The 18,227-nt window shown below is 33.9% G+C and overlaps 1 protein-coding gene across 2 annotated transcripts in view; it reads right to left on the reverse strand.

Annotated features, from left to right (window-relative positions):
* Positions 1–18,227, reverse strand: part of PCDH7 (protocadherin 7) — a 251,115-nt gene that overhangs the window by 108,374 nt on the left and 124,514 nt on the right. Inside the window, exon 2 of one of the 2 annotated variants that reach the window (XM_071743787.1) lies at positions 14,777–14,969. In XM_071743787.1, coding sequence (XP_071599888.1) covers positions 14,777–14,969 — 193 coding nt within the window. Of the gene's footprint in view, positions 1–14,752; positions 14,970–18,227 lie in introns of both variants that reach the window. The other variant, XM_071743786.1, reaches the window with a different exon arrangement.

Raw genomic sequence — 18,227 nt, forward strand, 5'->3', positions numbered from 1 at the left:
TCCCATCTACTACTAGCCCATGCCATTGGCCTGGTTTGTGTTTCTTATCTTGGATCTGTGTATTTTTCTTTAAGCATTACCCATAATGTTACTTTTAATAAAACTGGTACTAATAATACCATGTTCAGTAACACCTGGCTCTGTCAATTGTTCCCTTACATACCTTAACTATGTTTTAAATTTTAGTATTCTTTTGATACAAAGACTACCTGCATGACTTTCAGAGGTCTTCTTGCACCTCACATTTTCCAGTAAGGGAAAAAATACGAAGGTGTAAGCCAACAAAATTATTGTCCTAGTAGCAGATATTTGAAGCCTACAGGGAGTTTCAGGTTAATTAACTGATGATTCACTGGGACAGCTGTGGCTCATTATACTCAACACTGAATATAAAGGAATAGTAAGAATACTATTCCTTGGAGCTTCCCCAGTAGTCTGAGGGAATGAACTGCATGACCAAGTACTGAAACCAATGGAAAGGATTTGGGTGGAAAGTCTTAACTAGCAACACTTGGATCCATTTTGGTTTGCTGCTTTTCAGAGCCAAAAAGAGTGATACATAACTTTTGTACAGAGATGAGGAGACCTGCTTTACTGTAAGCAACATCAAGGAGTGTGTAAAAGTATGTAACTATAAGCTAACAATGGAGAGGAATGCTGGCTCTACGTAGGGTGTATGGTTGAACCTGGCTTCCTTACAGCACAGATTTTGGCTTATCCCAACCTGGTATTGTTGTTTCTGAAGTCAGGTGAAGGCTCTAGCTGGAAAGCAACACATCTCAAACTTGTTTGCTGGCAGAAGCCAGCTGTTATTTATGTATTCCAGTAAATGCCTGTGATTTTCTGAGTTAATGCACCTGCTTAGTTCTGCTAACAGTCTATGTTAGATTGCTTGATTTTAGAAACTGGCAACCAAAGCACTACAGCCATGATTAAACCACTTGTGGAGGACAGCAGGATAATTCACTTAGGTATGTAGTAGCCTCAGCTATTTGTTGTCCCACAGTTCAGATAGACCCCTTTATTTCTATTTTTTTAATCTACTTGATATAAAGCTTTTTTCTTCCAGTTACACAACTGCCAATTTAAAGATATATGTTTATACAATACATATATTTGCACTTTACACATGGAGTCATCTGTTTTTTTGTCAGCTAAAAGACTGCATTTGCAAGTCTTCCTTTACAACTTCCTGCTCAGTTTTCCAAGACTGTATTTTAATATTAATATATATATAATATATATATTATATATAATATATATAATATATTAAACCAAAAAAACACAAACAAGCAAACAAAACAAAACAAAAAAAACCCCAAGCAAACAAAAAAAACCAAAAACAAAACAAAAAACTTGGTCTCATGGTCTCACATCTCACAAATACAAGAAAAGAAAAATCACTGGAGCACTGGCTTGGAGATGAACAATCCAAGCTGGTCAAAGGCTTGAACAGCAAACCTTTTTATACCTAGATACTTGGCATATTTCATAAGGAAGTAAAAAATGAACATTTTTCATATTCAGACTCAGTTCCTGTCATCTCACAACAGTGTTGTAGAAATATGGTTTCCTTTGAGTATAGTGGCTTTAAGTTGGGGCTCAACAAAAGAATGTTTTTATTCCAACATGACTTGATTTGTGAAATATACTGAAAACAAAACTAGCCTTGTTAGAGTTATTGTTTGATCAGAAATTTACAAAAATCTGAGCTTCACAGCTATAGAAAAAAAAAACAAAACTAGAAAAATAAATAGATCTGTTTTCCTTTCCTGCTGTTAAGTGCACTGTCCAATGTCTCTTAAACTCTGAGAAGCTTAGGGTATCAACCACCTATCTAAGAAGCCTATCCCAGTCTCTGACTACCCAATTGGTAAAGAAATGTTTCCTAATATGAAGTCACAGCATCCCTTGAGGTAGCTTTGAACCATTCCCATGAGTCCTATCACTGGATAACAAGGAGCAGTAGCTCCCTCTCCACCTCCCCTCCTCAGAAGCTGTAGAAAGCAATGAGGTAGCTCCACAGCCTCGTTTTCTGCTAAGAAGAGACATTAGAGAATGATGCAGCAAGCTAAAGATCTAACAGATCTTATACTTTCTCATGTGTAAGATCTCATGAGGCCTCATGAGATCTTCTTTCTCATGGCAGATTTGGTTAGGGCAGTTACAAAAGAAAAGTTGTCTTTATAAAAGTTATCTTTCGAGTTTTTTGGTTTTTTTTTTAAATACCTCTATTGCTGGATTTAAAAATACTGCCGTAAATACAGGAAAATCTTGTAAGAAAATATTTTATAGAAATAGAAATGTAGAAGAGTAAGTGAACTTTCACCTACAAGAAAACAAGTTTAATTCTTTCTTCAGGGCTGTGGTCCTATAAGCACTTCTGTAAATAAGTAAATAAAGATGTTCTTCTGGAATCAGAACCCTAACTACCACTTAAGGAAAACAGGCTATTCTAATTCGAAAGAATAGACAGAATAGAAGAACACTGCAATGTACACCGAAGTCACTATGGGCTTGAAATAATCACAATCCATTCTATTTTAAAAACTGCATATTGAAGAATTTAATGCATTTTTTTCTTCTTCTTTAGATTATCATTATTCTTAACTAGCCGGCTTTAACCCTTAATTGAATGTAACATAAAAAATTTAAAGTGTTAGATCTATGACACTTTAAAATGCAGAAAAAAGTTTAAGTATAATTCTAGTATAAATATCAAATGTCCTTTTCATTCTCTCCAGCTAAATAATCTAATTTATTATAACTAATGCTGGAAAGTTATTTTTGTTGAAGTCATTTTCAAATTAGTAGTTATAATGTTGTCATATAATTATCTATACAGCAAGTTTCTTTATTTGTTATGACAACTGCAAAAATTAAAAAGCTACATCTATGTTGGCTAATGTGTTATGCAAAGTTATGCAGAAGACATAGGGTCTTTAAACATATTAAAAACCCAGACTCAAGCATGAATCCACTTTTCTGAAGCATTAATAAGTATTTTCCCTAATAAATATCTTGATTAGTGGTACTGCTTCTTGCATTGAACTCCAGAGCTATCAGAGTATAGACTGCCACTTTTATCAGAAAACTGAAAAAAATATGTTTAAAGCAGCTACAAGAATGATTTAACATTGTCCTGTTTTTATTGTTAGCTATTTGGGGGGGCAGGGGGAGAAAACAACAACACCAAAAAGAGCAAGGCTTGTAAAGGGTCATAGAAATTCTGACTGAATTAAGCATTGACAATTCACTTCTAAAATCAATAGGACAGGCATGTAGAGCTTAGCATAGTTAATAAAATTTTCTCATCTCTGTGGCTAAGTATTAAAAAAAACTAATGTACTGGGCCATACCAAGCCACCATATCTCCTTTTTCTTCAGATTTAATATTATTTCCTTTGCTGACAGTAATGTGCTTAAAAAACACAATGAATGTCAACATTCTTTGGATGATGAGAACACTCAAGGTAAAGGTGGAGCTTAATCAAACTAAATCTTTGAAGTAACACACCTGAAAGTTGCACTTTTCAGCAGCTTTCCCTTTGAGAAGCTCACTGTTCTTTATGGAGAACTTCCTATTAATTTTGAGAAATTGATTTTTTATCTGCTTTATAATTAACATTTTTTTTTTAATTGCCTCACATTGACAGCGGCAGAGCTGACAAGAAACTGGATGGTCGAGCAGCTTGTATCTATTCCCATTCATGCTATTAATGAACTATTGAAATGGACTTTTAAATCAGACTCAAAGATAGAAACAGTAAATTTCTTGCTGAAGTGGCATGATGCAACTGGATCCTCTGCAAAGATGAGTAATTCACTACATGAGTTGCTGATTAATCACTGAGTAATGGTTTGTTTGCCATTTGAATAAAGATATTATTTATTTATTAGTAAGTAATTTTCCAACTTTTTGTCTTTTAAAGCCTATTGAAGCCTTAGAAGCATTTGTTTTCATTCACTCATTTCACCAGAGGAAGAGGCTTTGCAAGACAGTTTTGCTAAGGCAATAAATACAGTTCTTTCTACTTAGATATAGCAGCAACTGCAGAGATTTTGAAGGCTGTCCAAGTTCAGATCTCAGATCTTAGAGGTTAGAAAATACACCAAAACTTTCATAACACTGTTACCTGCTAAAAAGCTGGGGGAAAATAAAATAAATAGTTCTCTCTGTGCTTCCTTAAAAGGAATTTAAAAAATATCTTAACATTTGTCATTCTTTTCAGGTTTTATCCCTAGTGTTCAGAGGCTTGAATAGGACAGACATTTCATATTTTTCCAATTTTTCCATGACATAAAGCACTACAACTCTCACTAAGTTCATCAGCATTTTATGTAATGCTAAAAGAGAAAAAGTCATACTTTTTCAGAACTGATTGTATAGATAGCCAAGACTGAAGAAATTAAAAACAAATAATGTAAGCAGCCTTTCTCAATAGACATATTATTTTATAGCAAGAATTTTTATGAATATAAGTATCCTCACTAATTATCTCAACCAACTACTTATTTTTCTTCTGTGCTTCCCAGAGGAGTGTCTTATGTTGCATACAGAAGTGCAAGCTTGCAGAATTTTATTTTTGCTACAGTCCTATCCCAGGAAGTTATGAGAAGCACACGTACAAAAAATCTAGACTTCATGTTTCAGGAATGAAGCAAAGAATACAAATATGAAACTATATGACGGTACATTTAAACTATCAGAAATTTTATACGTTTATGTTGGGTTGAAGTCAATCCATTGTCTGTTCTCCTTACGAGGGCTTTCTGTAACTTCTGACATGAATATTCTACTGTATGTGCGAGCAGTTCAAGACTTGTAGGATTTTTCTATCACACAGTTAGTATTTGGTCCACAGTGTCTTTAATCAAATAAGCATAAAATATAAGAGGTTTAGATATTTCCTATAATTCTACATCCCTACTCATAGCATTATTTATTATTTAGTCATCTGCAAATCTTAAATAACGCCTTGCCTGGCTGAATAAATTCTGCTTGCAGTGTGTTTACTCCGACTCAGTATGAAGTATTAGTTAAGTGAAGAGCAGTTGCAAAACAGGAGGCCTTGAGGATGGAGCTACATTTAGTTGTTTCTAATGGTTGTAATTCCCTTCTTTACATAGTTGCTAGAGTACAGTGCATGAAGTTTTATCTATCTCCTTACAGCTGAATCTCAGAAATTATGCTTAAAATACAGTCTTAGGGACTGTAGCATTGTCTTAGGGAATTTTAGTCCTGTATGAGATGTGGAAAGGTGAGATCTACACCATCTAATAGAGTTTATGGTTTAATTGTAGTAAATGAATAATCCCTTTGGGGTTAGTAGTGAAAGAGATGATGCAGACAAGTCCCAGAAAGGTTTCTCAGTGTTCAAGACATTGAAGATTTAAGGCCAGATTCTCTGTTCTTCAAGAGTAAGTCAGCAAATACAGCAAAAACATTTTAAAAAAGACACTTTGAATGTTTACTGTCATGTTTGATTTCTCTGTCAATGCCTATTTGGAAACTACACTGTATAGATTTACATGCATATATATATGTGTATTTAAATAATTGGACAAGAATGAGAGTATTTATCAAAGAGATAGTAAAGCCACTGGGAAATTCATCGCATAATATGGTTTTAACAGATGTTCGTGAGAGAAACTAGTGATACAATATGATAAAATTTAGGGGGAAAAAGTTCCTTTCTGCAGGGGAGCAAAATTTATTGAAAATCTTGAGACTAAGTGATTTGTTTGTTCCATTCTGTTTTCCATCCTTTTTTGGCAAAGAAAAAATGAATTTAATTTCAGCTACTGGTATGCAACAACTCCTGATTTCTAGAACTATAAACAACCATTATTTTCCAGAAGGCAACAGTTAGCATTTTGTCATTGTAGAAGCATTAATAAAAGCAATTTATATCGAGATAATATTTTAATATATAACTTTTTAAATTTCTTCAGTCAATCATTCTTATGTTAATCATTCTGTGAGGCTTTGAATCATACATCCTCAAAGACAACTGAAATACTTAGATTGCTTGCATATTAAAAATCAGCATATGTAGTAATTTCACTCCTGGTTGCTCCTGTTACATCTGCTTATTCCCCTGTCCCTAAAAACCAATAGAAACCCAGAAACATCTGAATTTAACTATTTTATTACTCTTTCATGTGCTTGAACTGTGGCTGTGCATGAGACAGCAGAAACAAACACATTTCCAGAGCTGTCAAACCTACAGTCTTATCACAGTAATCTCTGTATTATTATTGCAATGCATGGCAGAATACAAAAAGAATGCTAGCACAAATTAGGTAATTCAGTAGCAGGGAATGATGGTCACTGCTAATAGAATTAAACATAGAAAGATAAAAGATACCATACAAGTGGAAGGCAAAATTAAATCAGATGTTTGCCTTTTTCATAATAATAAAAGCTTGCAATGTCTAATTCTCCCAAGAAATGTTACTTTAACACCTAATGGTAACACAAAAGCAATTGCACTGCCCCAAAAAGGGACACAGATTTTGCTCTTCAAAGGCAGTTTCAATTAATTGTGAGCACAATAGCATTACATAAGAAAACACTCTAAGCTGCAGGTGAAACAGCCTAGAGATAGTAGCACACAAGTACCACACACCTTTTGGTTTCCTGAGTTTTAATTTAAAAAAACCTTTTCCCAAGATTTCCTCTGTGGACACTTCAGGTCTTTATAGCACTATTACAATCTTGGAAAAAGGCAGAAAAATCCTTGGATCAAGAAAACAAATCTGACATTAAAAACATAGGAAAAAACCCACTTTGGCACAAGCTTGTCCTATGGCTTCTTTACATGCAATTTTAGATATGACACACTTTGATTTTACTTCCTTTGTTAATGAAGTAATGAAAATTACTTACTAAAAGAACAAGTGTCCCTGCCAGGGTCTGTATTGTTGATTTGTTCCTTAGACATACCCAAAAACAGGTTAAGACAAGCAAGTTTGGAAAGCTGATACGAGCACATTTGTTGGGTTGAAAGAATCAATCACTGATGGAAATTTATTTATAATACCATGTTCCTAGTTAACTGTGATATACATAAAAAAATAGTATTATTAGAATTTAGTACTTGAGTCTAAAGAAAAAATTAAAAAAACCCCTCATCCTTATAAAAGGCAGACTAATAAAACACATTTTAACACATAATAAATTTTGACTCTCTTTTTGTGTCTATCTGTGCATAAAAATTATACTGGTTCCTAAAATCCTTTTTTTGGTGGTGGTGGGCAATTCATTATCATTGTTTTTCCTTTCAGAAAACAAGTCAACCCTCTCTGGAATTTTATTTTAAATTATTGTACAAATAAATTGATAAAATTTCTTAAAAATCCCAATATTCATTTTGTTCTAGCATATGCTATGATTACTGTTGTAGCTATTCAAGCATTTGACATTCATATTGATTGCTATATTGCTGCTGAGGTAAAAAAAGCACACATAGTTGATATTATAGTAGTATAAATAAATACTTAAGTGTCTGAATTGAAATTGAAATTGAATTGAACAGAAATCCTCTAGTCATTTCTCTCTGAAAAAGAGAGAAAAACAGAAACAGAACTAAACTCCTATAAAACAGAACTTTCAGAACTTTAGATGTCACATACTGGAGTTTCTAATTCCTTTAAAATGACATTTTGTATATTTTGGCATATTAACCTGACATTAAAGTTTGCTAAAATATGTAAGAAATACATGCACTTCCTTTCTGTCTTTGTTATTCAGACCTTGTTTACCTTCATTTTCCTGTGTAAATGAGTTGCTGTTCCCAGGAAATGGAATAATAACTGAAAAAGGTACTTCAGAGACAACACCAAAGTTCATTATGGGTACAAAGGAAAACATTCTCATTAGAAAATTCATATCTACTGGTCCCTACCAGGCTAGGTAGTTTATTTTCCTTTGGCCGATACAAGACTAATGGGATATAGAATCACTTAAAAACCCTTGTTAGAAAAAAGATGTATTAATAGTTGCATGCACTCTAGCAGAACACAGTCAAACTTGGATAAATAAATCCATAAAGGCCATTTAATTCACTGTGTGTGGCTCAAGGAATTCAAGTCACAATCTGTTGAGGTATAGGAAAATACTTAAAAGACAAATCAATTAATCTTCCCAGCTATATTCTTCCCTGAACACTCCATTTTGGCCACCAGATGATCTTTCATCTGACCCCATGAATTGGTTGCATTTCCTATAAATGGGATTCATCAATAGTTGTGTGCAAGGCTGGCACACAGGAATACTGCCAGGACCATAAGCCTTTCCAGGTTATGACAAGATTTGAAGAATTACATTATGCAGCAACTAGATAAGCAGATCTACTGTTCACCAGGCAGAAAAAAATACTGCCTTCAGAAAGTTTTTTTAGTTGCTTAGATAAGCTGCAGGTAGAAAAAATGTTAAATTTCAGTTTTGGATGTAAAAAGAAATCAAAAGAAATCAAGATTGAGTCTTTTTTTTTTTTTTTTTTTTTTTTCTTTTTTTTTTTTTTCTTTTTTTTTTATCTGGTAAACTATGTTTTGGCTCAGTGAACTTTACATTTTATAAATCTTTATTACACATTACATAGAAAATGGACTTAGATGTGGACAATGCAACAACTTATGACTCTAAAGTAAATATCACTAGCTTGGGGTGACACCCCTATGTTCTCTACACTTGCACTCCAATTCTACTCTAAGTCTTAATCAAGCAAGAGTAGTTAACATTTAAAATTTTGCTTAGGACATAGATGGACATATGTCAGTTTAATACACTTCTGATTTGAATATTTTTGCAGAAATTTAAAAACAGACCTTTGTGAATGTTATGGTTTCTTTAGATTAATCTGGGTGGCTTATTAGACATGCTCTTGTCCCTTCAGTACAAGTGCACCATTTTGAAATTACAGTAGTGAGATTAGGTGTTTCATAAATGTGTTGAACAATAAAATACTGAGATTTTATGCCATGTATATTAAATAAATAAGTAAGTGGAACAGTAGTTGGGAAGCAGCAGTAGATAAAAAAAATGTTTTTCATTGAAAAGTGGGAAGACAGAGGCCTACAAAAGACATCTTTTGGATCTTCATTATACTTGAACACTACAAGGGAAAGAAAGATGTAATGTTGTACAGGAAACTGAAGAAACTGTTATTAAATACAAATAGAGAACTGGGAAAACAGAGCATGCTGAATCGGCTTTTCTGAGGAAAAAAAAATTCCTGTTGCCTATCTGCACTAGGGTGTTTTTATAGGAAAGAGGTTGCCGTAAATGCAAAGGTTGCTAAATATTCCATTCATAAACCAGATGTCTCTTCTTCCTTGAGTCTGTAAATTTTGGAATGCAATTTATCCTCCGTCTATATACAGGGCTCCAACAGTATCAAAGGGAGTTCTGCAGTCTGCATCAGTGGGAGGCAGCCTGAGCTAGCAGCTGGCATGGAGGATTTGGACAAAAGCCTAACTCCACTAAGTCAATAGCAAAACACTCATCAGCTTGACTGCAAAATGGAAGTTGGTGTCAAAAATATTACCTTTTGCATCATGAGCAGTGTTTGGATCAATTAACAGATGAAAGATCAATTCCCGGATGAAAGATCAATTCATAGCATGACATTGGACATATGGCTTCACTTTTAGTTCTCCACTTCTCACTTTAGTATGTTCTGCCATATCCACCTCAGTGAATTGATTTGAAATTCATAGATGAGGCAGGTTATGCAACTGCAACCATCAAGATCTCATGAGTATTTGCAGTAAGAACTGACTCACCAAGATGTGACCATGTGTGCACACCCACGTACACGTATAAACCCTTTCCTAACTGCTTTGTCCTAACAGATATAACCACAGGAATGGTTGTTTCAGAATCCAAAGTCTTTCCCCATTTTCAAACCCTTGATTAAAAAAAAAAAAAAAGAAAAAGGCAAATGCTATTCTTTGTTATGAAGCACAAAGGAAACTAGAGCAACAGCCAGAGAACCACAAGAGAAAAAAAAACCAAAACAATGCTATTCAGAAAATCAGAAAAATGCTGAATAATTTGTTAGCTTTGCTATCAATGTGTTGGGGTGGATTTATAATACAGAAATAAGCTTTCCATCTTTAATTCCAGCAGTTCCAAGCATACGTTCTCTGAGCAGCCAAAATCCTAATCAAGCTGAAAACAATTCACGGTGATATTCAGATACACTTGATGAATAGATAGCATAGAGTTGTTGGTATTTCTCTGGATGGTTATGGAAAATAAAAAGGTAAGGAGAGAGAATTTAAGCAACATACTATTCTGGCAGCTTCAGTGAGTTATTTCTGCTCACAGTTGGCCTGTATATGGTACTTTACTTTGCATTATGCATTTGAAATACAGTGTAAACAAGGCATAGTAGGTAAGATGCAATAAGCCTTAGTGCAGTGACATACAATGCACACTTAAAATAATTGCTCATTCTTCTATAGTATGCTGTTAAATAAAGTAAAAAATTTGTAGAACATATGTCAGCACTAGGAACACAAAAAAATATACTTCCCTCCTTTCTGTTGTAGATTATTCATATGTAACACCTCAAAATGCAAATAACTCCTAATGAGCAAATGCCATATTTATGAAACTAAAAGCCATACTATTCATATAAGATAGCAAACCATAGTCTTCTGTTGGAAAAACTCAGACATGGGTAAGGACACCTAAAGTAACATGTTAAAGATTAAAAGGAAATTCAAAGAAGAAAAAAAAACCACTGTTCTTCCCAGCCAGATTCATTGCCATACGTAAGACTACTCTAGCCTAACACAGCCCCCTGTTAGGATGTCTGTCTTCTATATTAACAACCATGTCTTCTTTTAACTTATGAAATGTTCTTTTTCAGATCTTATCGGAAACAAACGAACAAATAAATAAAAATACTGCAACATTTCTGAGAAAGCTGAAAGAAACGTGAGAGACCTGACAAAACCAGGTGAAGGAACATCAAACTGAGCTCTGCTTAGAGATCATATGCAATTAATAGCAGCAAAATTAATCTGAAAAGGCTGTATTGACAACTTCTTAAATGGTAAGAATGCATTCCCAGGTATGCTTAAATACATTAGAAGAAAGAGAAATTAATGGAAAGAAAACAGTAAATGGGATCTGATAATCAAAGACTGAAAAATGTAGGAATATGCATACTTCAGAGGAAAGATAAATTATTATGTAATAATCCACAGTATTTAAAAGGCAGAATAGAATTTCCATGCTCTTTCTCATAATGGTGAAAAGGAACAGTCACCAAAACTGCTAAATAAGAGAAAAAGGTCAAATAAAAATAAAGCAATTTTGATGGCCTTCAGAGGAATTTCCTGTTGACAGATACCCTTCAGACCAATAACTTGATGGGGGTTACTGACTTGTGATGAATTAGGTTAATCACTAGTATTAGTATTATTTGGAAAATCACACTTTAAAGCACATGCTAGCTATTATCTGGTAAAATCAGAATGTAATTCTGGAAATACCTGTCACATATTTTTTTGTTTTGGTTTGTTTTTTTTTAACTTCTCTGAGATATGTGGTATTAGGCATTTTCAAAAAAAGAAGGCTATGACTAAATACCAGAAAATACATTTACCTTTGATATACAAATACAAATGTAATAAAAGTGTTTGCAAGAAAATGATTGTGGAATTCATGTTAAGACAGTACCATTCTAAAAACGAAATTAGAGGAGAAGGCTGAACATATGAGCAGAATTTTCTTGTAAGGAAAGATTCAAGGCCAGGGGATAAATTAACTCAAAAGTTACTTCTGGTTCTGCAGATCTTACTAATTAACAAGATCTTTGCATACTGAATTTTCACAGTCAATCTGCTAACATTTCTTTTTTCTTCCCTTTTTTTTCTTTTTTTTTTCCCTGCAGCTCACACCACAGCTAATCATCAGAACAAAACTTCAATCTACATCTGACAGTCATGTAGGCTGGTAAGTAATGTACAGTATATCCTAAGAAAACCAACCCCTTTACTCTTTTTTCCCCCCAGCATTTTATCATTGCCTGAAAAAATAAGAGGCCTAGTACTAGCAAACAGAAATCTCCTACTTCCTCTGAGCATGAGCTCAACCTTCTTCCATTTGCCATAGCTATAAAAATTACTTGCTTTCCTTAGTCATCTTAGCTTCCAAAAAGAAGTATTAAATGTGTCAGAGAGTTTAGCATACCATGCTGAAAGTTGTGAGTTCTAATAGTTATACAGCAATTAGTTATAAGTGCATTGTTTCACACCAATGGAAATTAAATGGTAAATAGTTGAAGTAATAATAATTAATTACTAACATATCTTTCACAGTGATGTTTCCATGGAAAAATTGCATGGAAATCAAGTATGAATTCCGATTAAAATCTAACCAAGCTAGACTGAAGATTACCTAGAGTCCAATTAAATGTGACAAATGAACACTTGACAGATTTAAATTCCAATTCTATTTATGTCAGAATGATCCATTAATATTGAAGAATACATTATCAGAATTTGAAAAAAACAATTGTACTTAAAATAGTTAAAATACAAGTGGACTGAAGAATCAGATCACATAAAGCTCTTATTCAAATATCAGATATTACATATACGAAGGGAAAAAAGTACATTCCATCCTGTTCTGTCATTACATATAGATGAATGTTAACATCTCAGGGCATATGACATGCCACTATTGAAATCTTGTTTTTAAAATGTGACAGTAAAATCCAGAAGTAAACAAAGTATAAATTTCATCACAATGTCACCCATCTTTCAATGGTCTCAATTCAAGTTTTTATAAAGGAGAAGGATTTTCTGACTAGGATATGCAAACCCTGTGATGCAACTTTCGTCATGTTTATTTTGTTTTCATTCACTTTTCATGGAATAATTTATTTATCTTGCTCTTTCTTTTTATCAGTTCTGTCTATACAATACTATTTTTAAAACTGAATCCAACAAATTCATACTACTAAACATAAAATAACGCCTTTCAAAAATCCAAGTGCTTTCTAAAATGCTTTAATTATTGGAATGCAATGCCAGCTTTTTAATCAACACAAAAACTTAAATAAACTGGCTTGCTCTAATTTTTTACATCACTCAAGTACTCTTCATTTTCAATTAGACTGCATTAAGTGTGATGATTTTCATTGGATATTGGATATATTAAAAAACATATTGAAATGTGGCTTTACAATGTATGGTTCAGGCATGCTCCATGTTAGCTTACTTTCTAAAATCAGAATTTAGTGTCTAGAAAGCTGCTACACTGCAATACACCCAGGGGAATTAAGAAATTGTTTAGTTTCATTATCTTAATGACAAACTCTCACTACAAAACACACACGAATCATCCCAATTTATGTGCAAAGTCTGCATATTTTTTCTGGTATATTTCTGGTAATACCAGTATTACATTCTTTCCTACCACACAGCCAGAAAAATGAAATGTGAAGAAATATATTAATGTAAACAAATGAGGAGAATATATAGGCAAACATACTTAACCTAACAGATCTTCTTCTTTAGATGGATAAAACCATCTTCCTTTTTGTTTATTTAATAATTTGCTGTTGGGATATATATTATAAGCAAATGTAGACTGCTGCAGCCATCCTTTAGTCATACATTCTAGATCTGGCAATACTTTACCATGGAGAATAATATACTTTTACTGGGTCAACATGTTTATCTCAGGAAAGACAAAATGCCAAGAATAATTAACCAGCTTTATAATCTCTAAAAAGCTAAAACATGCACTTAACCAAACCAATTTATTCAGTCTATAACAGAAAATACACTGCCCTTCTTGGATGTACCCACTAATTCCAATTGAGTTAAACTACCCATTATTTCACTGTTTATAAAAAATCTGTACACTTTGACATTAAATATTTTATTCATTGTTTATCAGTACATGAAATGACAATGAAGTCATTGTCTGACTTCATAAAATTTCAGAAGACCAGTAAGTGGTGAACAGTAAAGCATTCAGGTTTTCTGAAATACTTTTCAATTTGAAAAGTTTTAAAAAATTCTAAATAGCTTTAGAGAGGAAAACAAAGATTGAAATTACCGTTATTTTTAAATAGGTGTATAATTAATATAAAATAAATACAGATTAAGCACTTTCCCCTTCTATATAAACAGACTGAATTTAAATGAAATGTTCTAAAAGTACTGTACAAAATAAAGTGTGAAGAAAAGGAAAGTAATGTTCTTCTTTTCTAAATAATGAAGACTGAACTTGACACTCAGGGCTATTTTGAAAATGGTCTAAAAATTTTTTGGGGAAAAGGGAATTATCTGAAGTGGGGTTTTAAAATCCTATTTTCTTTTGTTGATACTGAACATATTAAATTCTGGGAAATTTCCTAAGTAGTTGTTGAACCAAAAAAAAGGAAGGAAAAGAGAACACAGGTTCCTTATGGTCTTTTATCTAAAATGAAAAGTATGAAATTTATTTCCATTACCATCTCCCCAGCCCTCTACTGGTATTTTTTTCAATGTTTTAAATGCTTCTGCAGTATAGTATTTAAATAGTAAATAAAGTGCTGTTATTATTAGTAGTTATGTTCCATTATTTTGTATATCTGCATTTTAGCGAGCTTTAAAATAAAATAATTACAATTTTAGCTATTTAATATATTTATTTAATTTTTTGGACTGACCTTTCAAAAGTCTACTTAGTATCACTTGCTAGTGAGATTATGTGTGTGAATGTCATGTTTGCCCCTACCATTTTCCATATGCTCTGCCTCACCAACACTGCCATCCGGCGTAGTCCTTTCGTAGTTGTCCTCTGGGAGTGGAAGGGCACCCAGTCTTGGCCCTGATGAACTCTTACTGCTTGGTGTTTCTGACTCCTCCAGACCGCTGTCATAGCAACTCTGCAATGACCCTTGATGTGGGTCCTGAGGCTGACTCACAACAGAAAACGTCACTCTACGAAACGGCTGCAAGAGAAAAGATTCTGAATGTCACTGGAAAGTTCAGTCTTTGAACAACGGATTCTCAAAACATGAATTAAACAAACTAATATTTTAACATTTACCAATTAAACAATTTTGTCTACATTAAAGCAAACAGTATTACAGTCCTTAAAAGGCCACTGGACATTGTATCTGCGGATTTTTGCTGGGAATATATGGTTCAGAACCTTCGTGCAGTTTTGCATAGCCTCCTTTCAATTGGCTGCACCAACTAAGAAAGCTGGCTTATAATTATTGATGAATTCTGTACAGTTTCTATTTTACTCAATAATAATTATTTGAATGGAGTTTACATCAGATAGCATAAAGGTACTTGGCAGTGTGCATGTGTATGTGTAAGACTGTGGGTGTGTATAAATGCTCACCTCTAAACTATATTGTGGGTATTAACAACAAAGCAGCACACCCATAAGCCTTTTATAAAATCACTTCCTGTGGTTTTGAAAACTAGCTGACATGTGAAAGGTTATAAAAAAAAAAAAAAAAAAAAAAAGGGGAAAAAAAAGAAAAAGGGTTCAGTCTCTTAGCTCCTTTGCCATAAAATTCAGTGCCTGGAGACAGGGTGTGTTGCCAGCTGACTTAATAAAGCCTTTAAAGTACTGTGAGCACAGCTGACACCACATGTTTCCACTGGGACTGTACAAACATAGATTGTTAGAGATCTGTATTCATTCAAAATGACAGATATTACTGTTGCTCCAGAAGCCTACATGCTGAACCCTGGCACCAGTGAGCATCCCAGGAAGTGGGAGAGCCATTCCTTCACATTTCAGAGGACACTGAGGGCAGGCGGGATTTTAATTTGGAAGCTAGGGGATTCTCTTATGATTTGAATTACACTCAAGCAGTAATGATATATTTCAAATAATTTAATGATGTATTTGAAATAACTTAATGTTTCCAAGGCTAGAGAACCACAGAGAAATATCTGATGTTCTTCTAAACCAAACACCAACAGATCCATTTTATAAGGCACTATGCAGACTTTCCTGTGTTTAGAATGTGCGGTCTGAGAGGGTGCCCACTTTTGGATTCTAACGTGTTTCAAGCCCTCTGTGAGAATGAGATACAGGCATAAATCACCCCCATTGGCATTTCTGGTCACTATAAGGTGGAAATATGCACGTAGACCAAAGGGAAACAGCAACAACAACCATTTATACAAGCCCTGAGGAACACAAGTTCATATTAGGTGTGTAAGTAGAGGGATGGATGGGGCATCATTTAAAATTCTGACAGTTGCTGGTTTGTTTGGTTTTGACACTTTTTTTTCCTTTTTTTGAGGATACAAAGTTTTGAAGGTATAAAAATATGCAGTGCTGATGGTAAACCAGTTGGATAATAAATATAACACTAAGTCTTTCTGGCACAAGTGAATCAAATGTTTATAAATGTGTTACTAGAAATACGAGAGACTTCTACAGGAACAGATCGTACTCTCATGGTGTTCTTGGTTTTTGAAAGTTTTCTTCTATCCTTCAGTTGCAAAGTGCCTTTATACCAGTTTAATTTAGAGCTTCGTGTTATATATCTACTGCAAGGAGAAAACAGAAGCAAACCAAGAGAATGGAGAGCACAAATAATGTGCTCATTAAAAGAGCTTATTAAAACAGTTTAAAGTTGCCGCTCCTTTCACTAACATGGAAAGAGTAGGAAAAAACAAAAAAAAAAAAAACAAACCAAAACAAACAAACAAACAAACAAACAAAAACAAACAAACAAAAAAAACAACAACAAAAAAAAAACCAAAACCAAAAAAAAAAAAAAAAAAAAAAAAAAAAAAAAGAGGAGAATGTTAACTGCTATATTAAGACCATTCATCTACAATACTTAACTAGAATATCTTTTCCCTATAGATGCTCCCTAAGATCATTCAAAGGAATCCCAATGAACTGCACAGGAATTCTATAAACTTTCCTTCTGGTTCTTAATCATGCAGGAAGGATAAAGCCCTTTTGCAGTAGTCTGTCCTGCAAAAACTCTGCATCATTTTCATCATTTTATTCGTACTTTCATAATTCAAAAATAGTTTTTTGTTCTTATGTTAACTCCTTCAGAGAAATAACTAAATAAATGTAAAGAAAAGTAAAATGTCTTTATCTAAGTCACGGTTTTAGATGTGAGCAACAAATTTTTCATTTGTCTTTTTTTTAAACTTATGAAAGTAGTGATTTCCCTTCATGTGATTTCCTATATTTTTCATGTATGGACTCCTAAATATACAAAAAGATGTAAAAAGAAGACAGTATTTCATATCCTGTAAAAAAGCTCTTTCATTTCTTTCCAATATGACTATTCTGAGATCACTTAGGAATACTTGCAACTAGAAATTAAGGTCTCACTAATACAGTAAAGTTCATTATTCTTGTTCCACTGACTTAATTCCCGAGATCTTTCCACTGCCTTGACACTGAAGCAATATTTATTTCATTATATTATTACCATGTCAAGTGGACAGATGACTATTTATTAAGTATGCCAAAATTTCTAGTACAGTCTAAATTGTACTACTATTTTTTGTTAAATAGCTCAGAGAACTGTTTAAGGATGTGAAAAAGTAATTTCTCTCCACTCAGATTATCGGTGGAATGCCCAGATCAGTCCTAAGATCAGGTTTTGCCTTCTATAACGAGCATCATTGAAAGAACTTTCTAGCTTGCCCTCCTGTCTTTCCTGAAGATCTCCTACTCCAGATGCATGTGCTGTCCCACCACAGCTCAGTAATGGCATATTTCTGAGGCCACACAAAGTTACAGTTCCTCTTGATTGTTTCATAGGCAGTAATGTTTCCTATGGGTCCTTGAAGCTGACTCTCTTTCATTCTATTATTCTGGAGCCCCCTCTTTGCTGTCCACCTCTGCCCACCACTTTCTTACTTGTCTGAGGGTGGTAATTTCCCTCCATGGCCATTCCTCGTTTAAAGTTCTCCTTACCAGGATGCCCAGCCTGGTGACAAGGATGCTGTTGCCATCTTTGTCAAGAAGGATCTTGTCTCTTCATAGATATCCTCAATTGTCCAAAAGGGAGTCTAAAAGCAAAATCCTACAGGACCTCACTGCTACTTCCCAAGCCTTTGACTTTCAGGACCCATGGGGCCTTCACCATCTCTCTTCAGAGCCATATAACCATCCTTGACACAATCAACATCCTCACAGTGCCACTGGTGCCCATGTGGATGAGGAATAGCGGGTAACTGAGTGAATAAACCCCAGAAGCCTCTGC

The sequence above is a fragment of the Heliangelus exortis genome, chromosome 4, assembly GCF_036169615.1.
Source record: "Heliangelus exortis chromosome 4, bHelExo1.hap1, whole genome shotgun sequence".
In the NCBI taxonomy this organism is placed as follows: Eukaryota; Metazoa; Chordata; class Aves; order Apodiformes; family Trochilidae; genus Heliangelus; species Heliangelus exortis.